The sequence below is a fragment of the Scyliorhinus torazame genome, chromosome 11 (assembly GCF_047496885.1).
Source record: "Scyliorhinus torazame isolate Kashiwa2021f chromosome 11, sScyTor2.1, whole genome shotgun sequence".
NCBI lineage: Eukaryota > Metazoa > Chordata > Chondrichthyes > Carcharhiniformes > Scyliorhinidae > Scyliorhinus > Scyliorhinus torazame.
In genome coordinates this window covers 217,716,126-217,735,377 of record NC_092717.1, presented here as the reverse complement: position 1 = coordinate 217,735,377, position 19,252 = coordinate 217,716,126, and the positions used below count along the sequence as shown (strand labels likewise).

The 19,252-nt window shown below is 46.3% G+C and overlaps 1 protein-coding gene across 8 annotated transcripts in view; it reads right to left on the bottom strand.

Moving 5' to 3' along the window:
* The window catches only part of LOC140385791 (focal adhesion kinase 1), a 904,772-nt gene that overhangs the window by 438,158 nt on the left and 447,362 nt on the right, over positions 1-19,252 (bottom strand). For all 8 annotated transcript variants that reach the window (XM_072468319.1, XM_072468317.1, XM_072468318.1 and 5 more), the window contains one exon: positions 1,698-1,785. In XM_072468319.1, the coding sequence (XP_072324420.1) occupies positions 1,698-1,785 (88 nt within the window). The remainder of the gene's footprint in view (positions 1-1,697; positions 1,786-19,252) is intronic.

Genomic DNA, 19,252 nt, shown 5'->3' with positions numbered 1-19,252 from the left:
TTGGGACAAGCCCAGAACATGTGGGTGTGGTTGGCCGGCCCCTCTGGCACCGCTCACATTTATCCTCCTCCTCCGTGAAGAACCTGCTGATTCGGGTTCTGGTTAGGTTCGCTGTGTGCACCACTTTGAGTTGCATTAGGCTTAGCCTTGCGCAGGAGGAGGTGGAGTTAGCCTTGCTCAGTGCTTCGCTCCAGAGTCCCCGCCCCACCTTTGAACTTCATTGCAATGTTAATGTAAGCCTACTTGTGACACTAATAAAGATTATATATATATTATAACGAAAGTTCAGAAAAGATCAGTGTCTGAACTGCTCTAAACCGCCACCACCTCTCAACATCTGGCAATCTGTTTTCTCTGTCTAAAGGGGAATCCACCAATCAGAGCCTGGTGTTGTTCTGTATTGCCTGCTGATAGGCGCATTGTTCTTTGACTAGGTTTTTGGGCACGACTCCAAATCTTCCTTTCTTCAGCTTGCTAAATGTTTTTTCTTCACAGTTCTGTGAAAGGATATTTGAATACTTTCTATTTTAATGATGTCCATGACTGTTGTTGTCAGAGTCAAGTCACATGATGGGCTAATGATGATGTGCCAGATGAATATCTACCCCTAAATTCATTTTACTATGCATTTTTGTACTCAATCCATCGTTGTTGCCCTATGGCTCAGGTGGTAGCACTCTGACCTCTGACTCACAAGGTCCCACGTTAAGTCCCATTCCAGGATTGGAGTACAACAGTCAAGGTTAACACTCCAATGTGATAACTCACTGTGTATTGTCAAAGATACTGTCATTTGGATGAAACTTTAAACCATCAGACTGCACTGGTGGATGTGAAATGTTTAGAAGGAGTTAATGTTTCATAGTACATAAGTTGGAATTAGGGTTTTAGTTGTTTACTTGATTGCACTTATTGATTAATAGACTACACCAATATATAAAGGGGATACAGGTGGCACTGATTACTAAACTTGGAGCCAAAGAAGTCAAGGCTACCATTGGAGCATAACATGAAAGATTCTATGGTACTATTTCAAAAAGACCTGTTGAGTTATCCCTGGTATCTGTCCGTTTTATCCTTTAATGAATATCATAAAAGCAGATTATCTGGTCATTATCACATTCACAGTATTGTTTGTGGGAACTTGCTGCGTGCAAATTGGCGGCCGCACTTCCTGCATTACAACAGTACCCACACTTTCAAAAGTACTTCACTGGCTGCAATGCACTGAGATATGCCTGGTGGTTGTGAAAAGCGCTATATAAATGCAAGACTTTCTTTCTGTTGACAATCACCCCACCCCACTCTGCAGGATACGTGATGTAGGAATTAGTATAACTATTATGTTGAAAGTTTTTCAGGTCTTTTATTCCCACCTATTTATTCCTTTGTAAACAAAATGAAGAATGTTTTCTGTAAACAGAAAACTTTAGACAATAATTTAAAAATCTAAGCACTTCTATCTTCAGTACATCTCTAAGGTTGAGGGGGAATGTCCAATTCCGAGAAAAAATACAGCAGTTACTAGGAAGCATTAAAAGAAAATCCGCACACAACATTTATCACAACTGTATTTGGGAAAAGATACCAATTTGTATACATGCAGATCTTTTCCACCTGCAAATTCATTGAGATCCCAACTTGCTATTCAAAAATCCTCAGCCCACATAGAATGAATATTTCAGGCATCAACTCACCTGTTGATAAAAGAAATTTAAACACGGCTTGTCTTCATTGAACTCATTCAGGAAACCTTTAGGTAGATATCTGATTCGTAATTCATACCTGTGAGGAGAAAAGAAAGCATTAATTAGCTGTTGATTTGAAAGCTAAAAATGATGTTGAATACTTTTTGATTCACACTTAAGACAGCATTGTCAAACCAATTAGACACTACATTTTTTTTGAATTGGAATGGATTCGCATTTTAAAATCTTACGGTCTATTACGTGGTTTGCTGCATTAAGGATAAACACATGATTTATGGTGAATGAGAACAATTACAACCTGCATTTATAAAGTATTATTAAAACATTCCAAAGCATTTCAAAAGGCACAAATCAGGCAAAAACCAGACATTGAGCCAAAGGAGGAAATAATAAATGAGGTGATTAAAGGTTTGATTGTAGAGGTAGGTTTCAAGAAGTGACTTAAAGAATAGTAGAGGCAGAAACATTTAAGGGAAAATATGATGACTGATGGTATGGCCCTCATAGGGCAGGGGAAGAATCAGAGTCCACTGGGTTGTTACTGATTTGATGCAACCAGGTTAATTAACTGCCTTGAATCGAGAGCAAATTTGTGTGTCGCTTCCTGACCTTAATTCCATTTCGCCTTGTCCACTACGTCCATCTTATGGCAGTTTGCTACCTGGGTGGATGAACTTGTTCACTACCTCCACAATTTGTCCACAACACAAGTTAAATATCCTGTTTCACAACTTTGAGCCACACAATAGATCTTTGTCTTTGCCCATGAAAACAACAGCCGGAAGGTGGCTGCCTCACAGTGCTCGCAACTTGACCTGAAGTAATGCCAATGTTTGCCGAACTGTAAACAGTTAAACAATTTCACTGCGCAATAGAACAGATTTGGGATCAGAAATCTGGTCTGTCTTCCTCCATTGCTTGCTGTATCTCAGTCTAGAACAATATCTGTGTTATAGCTATCCAGTGGATTCTATACTACCTGTTAGTGTATCAAGTGCAACAAATGTCTTTTCAGTGACAAACACCTGTTGGCAAGTTTTAAATTCTCACGGACACATTGTATGTCACGTGTTATAAAGGCGAACAGTCAGATTGAAATAGAGGCAATTGTTCTTCTTGCAATTAACTGTACCTCAATAAATGCAATACGTTTTAACTATGTTGCCAACATACAGTCCAGCTTCTTTCTCGACTGATCTTATTAGACATCTGGGGCGAGATTCTCCGACCCCCCCCCGCCGGGTCGGAGAATCGCCGGGGGCAGGTGCGAATGCCGCCCCCGCCGGTTGCCGAATTCTCCGGCACCGGAGATTCAGCGGGGGCGGGAATCGCGCTGTGCCGGTTGGCGCCCGCCCCCCCCCCCCCGCGATTCTCCGGCCCGGATGGGCCGAAGTCCCGCTGCTAGAATGCCTGTCCCGCCGGCGTGGATTAAACCACCTACCTTACCGGCGGGACAAGGCGGCGCGGGCGGACTCCGGGGTCCTGGGGGGGCGATCTGGCCCCGGGGGGTGCCCCCACGGTGGCCTGGACCGCGATCGGGACCCACCGATCCGCGGGTGGGCCTGTGCCGTGGGGGCACTCTTTTCCTTTCGCCACGGTCTCCACAGGGATGCCGTGAGCGGCCGCTAACGCTCCCGCACATGAGCCGCCCCGCAATGTCATTTCCGCGCCAGCTGGCAGGGCACTTCCGCAAATCAGTCCGGCGCGGGCGTAGCCCCTCAAGGTTAGGGCTGGGCCCCCCAAGATGTGGAGGATTCCGCACCTTTGGGGCGGCGCGATGCCCGACTGATTTGCGCCGTTTTTGGCGCCGGTCGGCGGACATCGCGCCGATACCGGAGAATTTCGCCCCTGGTTGCTGACAGATATTACAATGTCTGAACCCAAGTTTCTGAAATAGGGATGTTATATGATGCACAGAACAACTTGAATTTATATATCACCGCGAGCAAATTAATCCAAGGTGCTTCATAGCAGCATCAACAATTTGACCCCAAGCCAGATAAGGAGATATTAGGATAGATGCTGAGAGAGAGAGAAAGTGGAGGCGAGATGTCTCCCCCACCCAGCTAAAATCTGCTGAAAGGAACGTGTGAAGTAATCACCAAGCCAGGCAATAACTTCCACAGTGGCTAAATGGAGCATTGAGCCCTCCGCTGTATGTCGTCAGGGGAGCAGTCTTCAATAATGAGTCATTGATTGAGGTGACCACAGCCATGGTGGGTTCCCTGCAAGACTGGAAAAAACTCAGGAGGCCCGATGGCATCTGTGGAGGGAGAATCAGAGTTAACATTTCAAGTCCATATGGTTTTTCTTCAGGGCTCTTAGGAAATCATACGGATCTGAATTGTTAACTCTGTTTCTCTCCTCACACTTGCTGCTAGACCTACTTTTTTCCAGCATTTGCTGTTTTTATTATATATGGATGTCTAATTTAATTACACATTAGCCTCGGCACAGTAAATACAGATTAATTTGGAACTGCTTTTTGAACCTGGGATACTTGGACTGGGATTCAGGGAACATTTTAAAACACTTTGCACCACATTACCTGTTAACCTCATACGTCAATATTTATTTTCTTGGAAAACCAATAGTTCAAGGTTTGTCAAAGCAAGACTGACCAATTTTTTAAAAAAAAACAGATCAGGGCTTGCTCAATGCTGATCAGGGTATAACACTTTTCAGTAAATTACAACTATTTTTACTATCATGAGATTATTACATTTGCTTTTAACGAACAGCTTCATAGTCCAGTGATCTGATTGATCCAGTGATGTGATTTTCTACATACTGATTGTTCTCAGTATCTGAAATATTCCTCACATTTAGGGTTTTTATTGGTGAGCATCTTGCCTGCTACAAATTATTTTTTCCAGCATCATATCGATTTCCATAAAAAAATCCTGATATCCTTATTGTTTTATAATTACTAATCCAGCAGTGTCACCAAAAAACTAGCTTGTTTCTTCAGTTCCCATTCCAAGTCACAATTCTTCAATTAAAGTTTGTAAGGCCCTAATACCGGGCAATTTTGAGTACTATATAGTGGCTGGCAAACATTTTGAACTATTTTTAGTCCTGGTGTCCCAAAGCAGCTGGCTTAAATTCTTCATTCTGACATTCTAATTAACCTAAAAAATTTGAACTGACAGCTGAATGCAGATTAGTGCAAACACACTTTACCATATTTCCATCAAATACAAATGCATTAAAGCTCGTTATTAGATGCTCCCTCAACATTTGTAAACAGCCTGCTCAGATTCTTTGCACTTTGTCCTCGCCTTTCCAGGCAGCAGTGGCTCATAATGGAATGTGTTTCACACATGAAGTTGGGAGGGGAATGGAAAGGATGATATCATGTCCAACGTTGATCCTGTCACCATTGAGTATCTCCTTCACATTTCGTAACAAGAAAGAATCCAAGGCAGAATCCAAAGGAGGAACCACTGCTGTTCTGCATCTCTTCCCCACCTCCCCTATTCCAGAAAAATAAACAGCAACTCTGCTACTGATAACCCAGCTCTCATTAACTAACTTAGCACAGTCTCGCAACAAACCAGCAGCCTTCCTGATTTGGAATGACGAAGTATTATATTGAGCAAAACCATTGGGATTGGGCTGTCTAAATTAATTTTCAATTTAAATTTCCATCTATCAATGAACATTTGCATTATGAAACAGCACAAATTTATTTGGATTTAGTCAGAAATAAATTCTTCCTTATGCAGAGCGAAGGCACATAGATCATTTTCATACAGAGTTGACAGTACTGTACTTAAACTGTATTATACAGCCAATCTTACGCTGATATAAATTGGTTTTAGGGATGCATCAATACATAAATGTGGCCAGTGTAGTAATCCAGATTATCCAGTGCACAGAAACCATAAAATGCAAAGAAATTGTAACCATAATTCAAACTAATTTGTCCTACGTGCTTATATTTTAAAAAACTTGCTTATTTGACGAGGTAAAGGAAAGAGTTGATGAAATTAGTGTGATTGTGTTGTGCATATGCACTATCAGGAGGTATTTGACAAAGTACCAACAAACGTGTTAGCAAAATCACAACCCATGGGATTAAAGGGACAGTGGCAGCATGGCTAAGGGACAGAAGGCAAAGGCCGGCAGCAAACCATTTTAATCAGGCAGGAGTGATGTTCCCCAGGGAGCTTTGCTCTTTTTGATACAATTAATGATTTGGATTTAGGTATACAGGACATAATTTCAAAGTCTGCCAAGGACGTGAAATGTAGCAAACATTAGGGAGGATAATAACAGATTTAATGAGGGCAAGGACACAAAATAGGGAACAAAATTTCACAGAAGCATGAAGTGGTGCAGTTTGGTAGGAAGAAGGAGGAGAGGCAATGCAAACAAAATGGTACAAGCTGATGGGGCGGGTGCAAGAACAGTGTGAGAGAAAGGTGCATGTACACAAATCAATGAAGGTGGCAGAACAAGTTGAGATGGTCATTATAAAGACATCAGGGGCCTTTGGCTTTTAAAAAAATTATTTCATTTGATGTGGGCATTGCTGGAAAGGCCAGCATTTGTTGTCCATCTCTCAAGCCTTAGGTGAATTGGACATTCTGAATTCTCCCTCTGTGTACCCAAACAGGCGCCGGAATGTGGCGACTAGGGGCTTTTCACAGTAACTTCATTGCAGTGTTAATGTAAGCCTACTTGTAACAATAAAGATTATTTTAAAAAAGCCCTTAAACTCAGTGGATTGCTTGGCTTTTCAGACGGCAGCTAAGAATCAACCACATTGATGTGGGCCTGGAGTCACACGTAGGCCAGACTGGGTAAGAATGACAGATTTCCTTCTCTCAAGGGCATCCGTGAACATTTTATTTTGACAGCATGCCCCTCATTCACATAACATACAAATACATCAGGTTGGGAACCCATTAAATAATTAACTGAATGGTGCACCCCGACATGGAGGTTACAAATATCATGAAAATGTGTTGCAGGCAACTGCTGCAAAAAGCTTCTGCTGCATATAGAGAAACTAACTGTAAGTAGAAAATAGTTCATTCACACTCTCTCAATTTAAATGAATTGACCATACACGTAGTACCGAGATCATCAACTAACTTTCAGTCAGTTGAACTCAAAAAATTTTCCTCCACTAAGATTTCATTAACAATTAATCCACCACAGTTACTCATAAACTTATTTGTATTGACAACTGTTGGCAAATAAATTTAGTCAGCTTAAAATCTCTCAGCACCAGAGATGGAATATGAAATGAAATGAAAATCGCTTATTGTCACAAGTAGGCTTCAATGAAGTTACTGTGAAAAGCCCCTAGTCGCCACATTCCGGCGCATGTTCGGGAGGCTGGTACGGGAATTGAACCGTGTTACTGGCCTGCCTTGGTCTGCTTTAAAAGCCAGCGGTTTAGCCCAGTGTGCTAAACCAGCCCCTATCAAGAATATCAAGAACTCACTGATTTTTGCTGTCAAACCAAAAATATGTTCTACCTATCACACAAATGAGTAATGTGGTATATGACTTTCAGTGCTAGGGTGATGTTAGGTATGCGCACGTCATACATTCCAAAGACTGGAGGATCATATTAAACAGCCCTTTGGCTGTTCGCAATAGGCAAGGTACTGACTGTACACAACCAGCCCGTGCTTGCAATACTCAAAACATTGTGTCCAACATTGTGATGTGATTCCAAGGTTGGGCAACATTGGCTAAACAATCCAGAGTGTGCTATCTCTTCTAATCTTTTATTAGTGTCACAAGTAGGCGTACATTAACACTGCAATAAAGTTGCTATGAAAATCCCCTAGTCGCCACAGTACGGCGCCTGTTCGGGTACACTGAGGGAGAATTTAGAATGTCCAAATCACCTAACAAGCACGTCTTTCGGGACTTGTGGGAGGAAACTGGAGCACCCGGAGGAACCCCATTCAGACACGGGAAAACCTGCAAATTCCACAGAGAGAGCCGGTAATCGAACCCGGGTCCATGGCGCTGTGAAGCAACAGTGCTAACCACTGTGCTACCATGCCGCTCTATTCTCTGGTTCATTCCAGAGGGCAATGCCTTGAACAATCAGGGCCGACCTGCTTGGTTTGAATATAAACAAAGTTTGGCGGTTAACCGTCAGTCATCAGCTAACTGGTGTATTCACCATGGCAATGCCTCGACCAATCAGATTACACACTCTTCTCATGAAGTATAAATTGTTGTTCCCTTTACATTTGGTATTCTTGCAAATTGTCCTCATCAGTACAGGAGAAAAAGTTTTGACAACATACGACCATATGAAATAGGAGGAGTAGTAGGGCATTCGACCCCTTGAGCCCCCTCCGTCATTCAATAAGATCATGGCTGACCTCTTTGTGTTTCAAGTTCTACATTTCATCAACCCCTGATCCCTTGCCTAACATGAATCTACCTCCACCTTAAAAATATTCAATGACCCCGCCTCCATAACTTCTGAGGCAATGAGTTCCAAAGTTGCACAACCCCCAAAAGATTTCTCCTAATCTCTGTCCTCTTTGGAGAACCCCTAATTTTAAAACTTCACCCCTAGTTCTGGACTCGCCCATAAAAGGAAACAACCTTTCCACAGGCACCACGTCAAGACCATTCAGGATCTTTTATATTTAAATCAAGTCACCCCTCACTCATCTAAACTACAGTGGAAACAAGCTCAGTCTGTCCAGCCTTTCCTTGTAAGACATGTGTCTTTTTTACCAACACCAAAGTTTTGGACAGCCAAATGACTAACTCACTTATTTTGTAGCCATTTCAAACTGTTAAGAGACACAAGTATTATAGCTCAATAGCTGAGTTATGCAGGAGTGATACAATGGACTTCAGCATCCCAGGTAAGGTAAAAGTTGGCCAGGGCCAACTGACCAGTAATTCCTCATAACTAATCCATGATCTATGTTCAAATTGTACATGTGGAAGAGGACCAGAATGTTCCTGTGGTCAGTTAGCCTACTGACACTTAGCAACTGTATGTGATGAATCTTTGCTTCGGCAAGGTACCAAGAATGCAGCTTGCAACTTTGAAACTGAACTCTAAAATGGAGTCAACACCTTCAGAAAAAGCCAATTGTGGAAGATAGAAAACTGCAGAAAAGAACAAAAATTCTCAAAATCCATAGAACCCTACAATCCCTAAAGTGCAGAAGGTAGCCACTTGGCCCATCAAGTTTGCACTAACCCTCTGAAAGAGATCCCTACCAAGGTCCACTCCCCCACCCTACCTCTTTATCCCACCTGCACATCTTTGGACACAAAGGGTCAATTTGGCGTGGCCAATCCATGGAACCTGCACCACTTTGGACTGTTGAAGGAAACCAGAGCACCCGGAGGAAAGTCACGCAGGTATGGGGAGAATGCGCAAACACCACACCCAAGACCAGAATTGAACCCGGGTCCCTGGCATTGTGAGGTGGCAGTGCGAATCACTGTGTCCCCCTGCCGCCCCAACCATGGCACTTAACAAGCTTCTTTGAGGCTGTTCACCCTGATAATTAAGATACCAGTGTTATTACTTAGGCTGTCAAACGTATTTTCACCTAATCAGTTTGAAGATGAAAACTATCAAGTACTTTACACGACATTACACAAACTGAACTAATTGTCAAAGTTACTCAAACCTAAAAACTTCTTAATTAAAGCAAACACATGACAAAATAATGAATAGCACAACACTTATACAAGAGAACTGGAGTTATGTGAAACGGCACGCATCACTTAGCTCCAAGTGCCAGATTAATTCCACAGTTTCTGTATGGACTTAAGGAATAGAAGGGAGTGAAAACAGGCAAAGAAGGGGCTGAACAAAGGTGGTGTGGAAGTTCAAGTGGGAGGAAAGATGGCCGACGAATGGACCACGGAACAGACAGTCCAGACAGCACTGGACAACATGCTGAAGGTCATGAAGGAGAGTTTTGCAGCGCTGAAGCGGGATAATTTGGAACCGCTTCAGAAAGTGGTGGAGCGACTGGACCAAAGGCTGGACGTCCAGGATAAGAAGGTCCAGGCATTGGAGAAAACAGTGGAGGAGCAGGCGGATTTCCAAACGGTTGCGGACGTGGAAATTAGAAAGTTGAGGGAGCAACAACCAAGGCTGATGGACAGGCTGGAGGATCTGGAAAATAGGTCTCGCTGGCAGAATCTGAGAATCATTGGGCTCCCGGAGGGGGCCGAGGGAGTGGATGCCACTGCATATGTGGCAGACATTCTGCAGAAGCTGGTGGGGGATGATTTCTTCCCGCATCCGTTGGAGCTGGACAGGGCACACAGAGTGCAGGCGAGGCAGCCGCGAGGGGGGTGGGCAGGCGATGGTGGTCAGGTTCCATAGGTTCGTGGACAAGGAGCGGGTCCTACAGTGGGCCAAGAACACAAAGAGCTGCTTAGGGAACAGTGTCCTGCGCATCTATCAGGATCTGAGCCAGGAGGTGGCCAGAAGGAGGGCAGCCTACAGACAAATTAAAGAGATCCTGTTTAAAAAGGTCAAGTTCGGGCTACTTTTTCCGGCACGGCTTTTTACTTTAGCAACATTATTTTGACGACCCGGAGGAAGCGATGGACTTCGCTAAGGGGCATGGACTGGTGCCAAACTGAGGACCCATGGTCTCAAGTTAGAGTGTTTCAAGGGATGTTTGCATTTGTTTGTGGATTGCCCTTCGTGTTAGCGATGTCATTCGGCATGTTCTTTTACTTAAAATTTGGGGTGTTCTTGTGTTTGTTTTTGCCTGTTTGAAAGTTTTAAAGTTAAAGCCAAAGTCATAGTTAAAGGTTAAGTTATTGGGTGCTGGGGGGCGGTACGGGTTCTTTTGTTGGGAGGGGGTGGGTGGTAGCGCCCACCTCATTACACAGTTTGAATTGCACTATTGTGGGGGCGAGCTTTGTTCTTTGTTTGTTTTCTCTCTGTTTCGGTCCCAGAGCGATTGCTCGAACAGGGCTGTTCTGGGGAAGTGGTGTTGATGGGCGGGGGGAAGGGAGCGGGGGGGACAATAGGTGGGAGACATGGTGGCGCCGGACTTGAGAGTCGCCAGGCTAGCTGCTTTGAGCTAGTCAACGGGAGCGAGGTGGGGGGTGTGTATACAGCCACTATATGGCAGGGGTTAGGTTACAGGGGGTTGTTGCTGGAGGGTGGGGGAAGATGCTGACGTGGGAAGGGAACTGAACCAGGTAACAGGGAAGAGGTCGGGGGTGGGAGCTGCCAAGAGGCGGACCAGGGGAGGCGTGGCACCTGGGCAGGGGGTGAGCCCAAGAAGGGGGATGGCTGATCGTCGTGGGGGGAGGGAGGGGGGGGGGGGGGGGGCAGGGCCCCCTCCAACCAGGCTGATCACCTGGAATATTCGAGGGTTAAACGGGCCGGTCAGGAGGGCACGTGTGGTTTGCGCACTTACATGCTCCGAAGGCGGTTGTAATGTTGCTGCAGGAGATACATTTGAGAGTGGCGGACCAGATTAGATTACAGAACGGCTGGGTTAGCCAGGTGTTCCATTCGGGGCTTGACGCTAAGACCAGAGGGGTCACGATCATTATTAATAAACGGGTTAAGTTTGAGGCGGACAGCACAGTTGCGGTTGGGGGGTGGTAGATTTCCCATGGTCCGGGGTACGCTTGAGGGGGTGAGGGTTGTCCTAGTGAATGTTTACGCTCCAAACTGGGATGATGTAGATCTCATCAAAAGGCTTCTGGGGTAAATCCCCGACTTGGATTCGCACAAGCTGATTATGGGTGGGGACTTTAATACAGTCCTTGATCCCAACCTGGATCGGTCGTGCTCCAGAACGGGCAGGGTCCCGGCAATGGCGAGGGAACTGAGGGGGTTCATGGAACATAGACCCCTGGAGAATCAGTCAGCCGACGGGGAATGAGTTCTCGTTCCATTCACATGTTCACAAGGTTTATTCTCGTATTGACTTCTTTATTATGAGTAGGGACTTTTTGGAGGGGGTGAGGGATACAGAATACTCGGCGATCACTATTTCGGACCATGTTCTACATTGGGTCGACCTGCAGGTCTGCAAAGAAAGTTACCAGCGCCCACAATGGAGGTTAGAGGTGGGATTGTTGGCAGATGAGGGTGTGTGTGAGAGAGTAGGGAAATGCATGCAGAACTACCTGCAGATCAATGATACAGGGCAAGTCTCAGCAGCTGTGCTCTGGGAGGCGCTGAAGGTGGTGGTGAGAGGGGAACTGATCTCAATCCGAGCCCATATGGACAGAACGGACAGGGCGGAGATGGGCAGACTGGTTCAGGAGATGATAAGGATGGACAGGGAATATGCGGAGTCCCCGAGGGCAGAGATACTTCGGAAACGACAGAGACTGCAGGCGGCGCTGGGGGCGCTATCCACTGGGAAGGCCGTAGAGCAGCTCAGAAAGGCAAGGGGCGTGGTGTATGAGTATGGGGAGAAAACCAGCAGAATGCTTGCACAGCAATTTAGGAAGAGGGAGGCAGCCAGGGAAATAAGGACGGTAGTGGACGGGGCAGGGAACCGGGTTGGAGAGCCGGCAGGATTGAACAGGGTATTCAGGGACTTTTACAGCAAGCTGTATACCTCGGAACCCCCCCACGGGGCCAGAGGGAATGAGGCACTTCTTAGATGGGCTGACCTTCCCAAAGGTGGGCAGGGGGATGGTAGAGGGGCTGGGGGCCCCGATTAGGGCTGAAGAAGTAATGGGGGTCTGAAGGCCATGCAGTCGGGTAAAGCCCCGGGGCCGGACGGGTATCCAGTGGAGTTCTACAAAAAGTTCTCAGAGATAGTGGGGCCGGTGCTGGTTAGGGTGTTTAACGAGGCGAGGGACAATGGGGTGTACCCCTGACGATGTAGCAAGCCACCATCTCCCTGATATTAAAACGGGATAAAGATCCGGAAGCCTGTGGGTCCTATAGGCCAAAGTCCTTGATTAATGTTGAAGCTAAACTACTGGTCAAGATCCTGGCGTCCAGAATCGAAGACTGTGTACCGGACGTGATTGTGGAGGACCAAACGGGTTTGTAAAGGGCAGGCAGCTAGTAGCCAACCTAAGAACGCTACTCAATGTGATTATGATGCCCCCGGAGGGCAGAGAGGTGGAGGTAGTGGTGGCAATGGATGCCAAAAAGGCTTTTGACCGGGTGGAGTGGGACTTATGAGAGGTGCTGGGACGGTTTGGGTTTGGGGAAGGCTTTGTGGACTAGGTTAGACTGCTATATCAGGCCCCGGAGGCTAGTGTAAGGATTAACAGGACGACATCTGAGTATATTCGACTATACCGTGGGACAAGACAGGGATGCCCCCTCTCTCCATTGCTGTTTGTGTTGGCCATAGAACCGTTGGCAATTGCTCTGAGAGCGGCAAGGGGATGGAAGGGAATGGTCAGGGGGTGGGGGATTGGGGGGTAGAACACAAGGTCTCGGTCTACGCGGATGACCTGCTTTTGTACATGTCGGATCTAGCGGCAGGGATGGACGGGATTATGGAAATCCTAGGGGAATTTGGCCGGTTTTCGGGGTACAAGTTGAACATGGCAAAGAACGAGATATTTGTGGTGCAGGCGAGGGGTCAAGAGAATAGGCTGAGGGAGCTACCGTTTAGGCTGGTTGGGGAAAGTTTTAGGTATTTAGGGATACAAGTGGCGTGGGACTGGGCAGGATGCATAAGTTGAACTTGTCTAGGCTGGTGGAGCAAATGAGGAGCGAGTTTCGGAGATGGGATACGCTCCCGCTGTCACTAGCAGGGAGAGTACAGATGGTGAAGATGACGATCCTCCCGAGATTCCTGTTTATTTTTCAGTGTCTCCCTATTTTCATTCCGCGGTCCTTCTTTAAAAGGATCAATAAAATCATCCTGGGATTTGTTTGGGCGGGGAAGTCCCCGCGGGTAAAGAGGGGGATGCTGGAATGGAACCGTAGCGAGTGGGGACTGGCGTTGCCGAACCTCAACAACTACTACTGGGCGGCTAACATAGCCATGATAAGGAGACGGATGGTGGGTACGGGTCGGTTTGGGAGCAGGTGGAGGCTGCTTCGTGCAGGGGCATCAGCTTGGCAGCCCTGGTCACGGCTCCTCTGCCGTTCCAGCCGGCCAGGTACTCCACCAGCCCTATAGTGGCGGCGGCTCTGCGGATTTGGGGCCAATGGAGGAAGCACGCGGGGAAAGTGGGAGCGTCGGTCTGGTCCCCAATATATGACAACCACCGATTTGTCCCGGGAAAGATGGAAGGCGGGTTTCGAGCGTGGGGAGGGCGGGGGTGGGAAGGATGGGCGACTTGTTCCTGGAAGGGAGCTTCGCGAGCACGAGGGCGCTCGAGGAGAAGTTTGGGCTGGCAAGGGGAAATTACTTTCGGTACTTGCAGGTGCAGGATTTCGTACGTAGACAGGTACCGTCCTTTCCACGCCTTCCACCAAGGGGGATACAGGACAGGGTAGTTTCCAGGGGAGAGGTAGAAGAGGGGAGAGTCTCGGATATTTATAAGGAGCTTATGGGAGCGGAGGACACGAGGAACTGAAACTCAAGTGGGAGAGCTTGGTGGGGAGTTGGAGGGAGGCGCATGGACAGACGCTCTGAGGAAGTTAAATGCAACCACAACATGTGCCAGGCTCGGCCTGATTCAGTTCAAGGTAGTTCACCGGGCCACATGACGGTGGCCCGGATGAGTAAATTCTTTGGGCTGGAGGACAAGTGTGCTAGATGTGCGGGAGGACCAGCGAACCATGTCCACATGTCCTGGGCGTGCCCAAAACTCAGGGGGTACTGGCAGGGATTTGCAGACGTCATGTCCCGGGTACTGAAAGCAAGGGTGGCGATGAACCCAGAGGTGGTGATTTTTGGGGTGTCGGAGGACCCGGGAGTCCAGGAGGGGATAGAGGCCGACGTTGTGGCCTTTGCTTCCCTGGTAGCCCGGCGACGTATACTGTTGGCCTGGAGGGACTCAAAGCCCCCAAAGACCGAAGTATGGCTGTCAGACATGGTAAGTTTTCTCGGCTTGGAAAAAACCAATTTCGCTTTACGAGGATCACTATCGGGGTTCGCCCGGAGGTGGCAACCATTCATCGACTTCTTCTCGGGGAACTAATCGTCAGCGAAGAGGGTGGGGGGGGGGGGGTTAGAATAGTGTAGAGTAGGGGGGAAGAATAGGCGGGTCTATTTGCTAGAGAGGAACTGTTATTTGCACTATGTTTTTGTAATTGATATTTGCACACTAATGTATATTGTTACTGTTTACAATGCCAAAAATACCTCAATAAAATTGTTTGTTTAAAAAAAAAATGCTGCTTAGTTGTTTAGTTCTAAAATCTAACAAATTACAGTAAAGTGAACATCTGCAAACCACTGGAGGTGGCACTTGGCAGAATTCAGAAAACCATACCTCAATTCGATAATATTGGGTCAACTCGGAGATTTTTAAAAATTCTATAACTCATTGTCAACCTCAAAGGATTCACAAGTTATATTTCAATAGCATGCCCCAATACCCCAGTAAGAAGTCTTACAACATGAGGTTAAAGTCCAACAGGGTTGTTTCAAATCACTAGCTTTCAGAGCACTGCTCCTTCCTCAGGTAAATGAAGAGGTAGATTCCAGAAACATATATATAGACAAAGTCAAAGATTCAAGATGATGCTTTGAATGCGAGCATTTGCAGGTAATTAAGTCTTTACAGATCCAGAGAAAGGGGTAATCCCAATACCCCAGTTCTACCTTGATATTACTTTACCACAGCTCGTATGACGATGACTCCTTTGTAATTATTTGAATCAAACTGAATGTCCAAGAATTAGAGCTAACTTTGAGGAAGGCTCAAACAAGTTTGCATTATCAGTAGAATTAGTCATTTGTCAGGTATTAGTTTTGTTCCTGTACAGGACGCTCAAATTAAACATTTGGCAAAAGTACTTTTAAGTTGTATTGTTTGTTGTTGCTGTTTATCTTTTATTTTTGACAATAGGGCAGCACGGTAGCACAGTAGTTAGCACTATTGCTTCACGGCGCCAGAGTCCCAGGTTCGATTCCCGACTTGGGTCACTATTTGTGCGGAGTCAGCACGCTCTGCCTGTGTCTGCGTGGGTTTCCTCCGGGTGCTCCAGTTTCCTCCCACAAGTCCCGAAAGACGTGCTGTTAGGTAATTTGGACATTCTGAATTCTCCCTCTGTATACCCAAACAGGCGCTGGAATGTGGCGACTAGGGGCTTTTTAAAAGTAACTTCATTGCAGTGTTAAAATAAGCCTACTTGTGACAATAAAGATTATCATTATTATTATTGGCCAGGGTTTAGAAAACTCCAAAGTATATCATGGAGTTCACCTGACCGACAACTGTTAATAGATTTTGGTTATGGGGAGCACAAGAGCCCACTTTACAGGTGTGATGCAACAGAGATCTAAAGTATTTTAAAAATAAAGCAATGTTTATTCTATGAATTCAGTTAACACTTTATAAACACACAGTAAACATCTTATCAACTACAAACACTGATACTTTCCCAAATACAATATTCTATAGGTAACCCTTAGTAACTTTTCTAACATCCATAAACCCAAAACACTTTTTAACAGACAGTTTTGAAATCATCAATGAGCTAAACACATTCTTTAGCTTCTAGTGAGAGAGATCCTTACACAGCTGCTTGCTTTGAATGCAGCTCTCCAACTCTGAAAACGAAACTAAACACACTGCAGCTGCCAGCTCAAAACGAAAGTAAAAGACAGACAGACAGCCCAGCTCCACCCACACAATGACATCACTGCAGCCATTTGATGAAACACACTGGGCGGGAATCACGCTACGCCGCCCCGATGCGACTCTCCGCTCCATTAGGGCCGGCGTGGCGCCGGGGCACCCCCGCGATTCTCCGGCCCAGATGGCTGGGCCGAGCAGCCGTAAAAAAAAAAAACGAGTCCTGCCGGCACTGTTCTAACCTGCCCTGAGCCAGCGGGACCTCGGCGTTGAAGGGTCGGGTGGCAGCCTGGGGGTTTGGGGGTGTCCGACCCCGGGGCCTCCGATGTGGCCGGCCTCTCGGGCTGGGGGCCTCCTTTCCTACGCGACGGCCCCTGTGGCCCTGCGTCAGGGCCGGCGCGTTGAAGGAGGCTACTGCGCATGGGTGCGTTGGCATTGGCGCTACTGCGAATGTCTGCGTTGGCGCCGCTCAGTTCGCATCGGGATCGGCAGCTGGAGCGGCGCGAACCGCTCCAGCGCCATGCTGGTCCCTATTACACCTGACAGTGGCCCGTTCACGCCGTCGTAAAACGCGACGCCATTTATGACGGCGCGGAAACTCTGCCGCAGGGATGGAAGAATCCCGCCCACTTTTCTGAAAGGGACTCTCACATGACATTATTCTGAAAATGCTATAAACTACAGGTTAATTTCAATTCTAGGAGATGCAAACAAATACAGTAAATATTTATGACCCCAACTTGACTCTATATTATACAGGTAGAATCACATTTCATTTCAAAAGGACCAAGGTCTTACTAATGGGAGCAGTCAGCATAAAGCATCAGAGAAATATTTGACAAAATCTAATAATTGACAAATGAGCCATTGCTTATTTGTGGGCAGACAGACATTGTAGAGTCGTGAAATAAGATGGTGGAAAACATGACATCCCCCCCCAAACACTTTCTCTGAAATAGATCAATTTTTTTAAATAAGTCATCAAGCAAATAAATCTTTAAGTCTTTCACAGCATTCGAATTTGCATAAGTGAAATGCTTCACAATTACAATAAAAGAAGAGATTTACATTTTCTCCTAAATCTCATTCATCTACGCAAATAAAAAAACAATATTATACACATCATAGTTTACCCCCATCTGTTAGACTGATTTCTGTGGAACAATTCCAAACCTTTTAATACTTTATGGAAGCTGCACAATAGTATCCACATTGGGATGAATCAGTCGGCACACAACTTGCTCAATAATTACACTTTATCATTCATTCCTGAATAGCATTTTAATTGACAGACTGTGTCATTTAACAGGTTCTACTGAATAAATCTGAAAAAAATGCTTTACAATTCCAGCAAATCTGTTCATAAATTTATCACCTCCTAATTTTGCCTATCGTTTGTGAAATAATTACATGCACTAATATGAGCCAGATGGAATAATTTAAGACAAACTAAAAGCACACGTCTAATGGCTTTGAGGGAAATAAAATTAAAATTTGAAAAATTCAGAACACCTCCACAAATAAGCAGATATCATCGGCCAGAAGGGAAGGCTGTAAAGTAAGCGTTCAGGAGAGGAAAGGGGTAAGCAGGAAGTTGGGGAGTGGGAGGTTTGGCAAGAGGGAGGATTGGCAATCTCTTCCTGAATCAACATCCTCCATTTTATCAGTCATAAAGCCAGGGACTCCCCATGAGTTGGTGGGAATGTTTTACCTCTTCAGGAATACTTTGCCCGAAAGTGTTTCTCAGAATTGTTGTGGCACAGGAGTTGGTCATTTGGCCCATCATGTCTGCACCAGTCCTCTAAATCAGCATCATGACTTTGTGCCATTCCCCTGCCTTTTCCCCATTCCCTGTACATTGTTTCTACTCAATTAATCATCATATCCCCTCTTGAATGCCTCAATTGAAGTTACCTCCACACACTTCCAGGCAGTGCGTTCCAGGCCAAAACAACTTGTGTGAAAAAGTTTTTTCCCACATCACATTTGCTTCTTTTTTACAAATCACTTTAAATCTGTGCCCGCTCATTCACGATCCCTTTAAATGCATGAGCAGTTTCTCCCCATCTACTCTCCCCTGCCCCTTAATAATTTTGAACAGCTGTATCAAATCACCTTTTAGCCTTCTTCTCTCCAAGGAGACAGTCTCAACCTCTCCAACCTATCTCCATAATTGAAGTTTCTCATACCTGGAACCATTCTTGTGAACCTCTTCTGCACTCTCTCCAATATGTTCACATTCTTCCTATAGTGTGGGGCCCAGAACTGTACATTAATACCCCATCTGAGGTCCAAATAGTGTCTTGCATAAATTCAGCATAATCTTCATTTTCTTGTATTCTCTGCCCCTATTAATAAAGCCCAGAATACTATTTGCTTTATTAACTGCTCTCTCCACTTGTCCTGCCACCTTCAATGATCTATGCACACACACACCCAGGTCCCTCTGCTCCTGAACTCACTTAAGAAATTGACCGCTTATTTTATATTGGCTGGGATTCTCCGAGCCCGCGGTGAGTCGGAGAATCGACGGTGGGGGGCCACTGAAATAGGCCTCTGCGGTGATTCTCCGCGCACGGACTCCCGCCGGCGTGGCTCAGACCTGGTCCCATCCAACGGGAGCCCGGACCCGCGGCCGATGTGGACATCATGCTGGGGGTGCGGGGGGATCTGACTCCAGGGGGGCCTCCACGGGGTCTAGGTCCACGATCGGGGGCTTCCGATCGCCGGGCGGCCGTGATGTGGAAGGGGCCTACCTCCTGCCACGCGGGCCCGCTGTTCGATTGCCGATAGGTTGCTCCGCGCCGGCGCGGAGACCGCAACCACATGCATGCCCCAGCCGTGGCGCACATGTGCGGGCCCAGGCCGGCTGTGTGGGG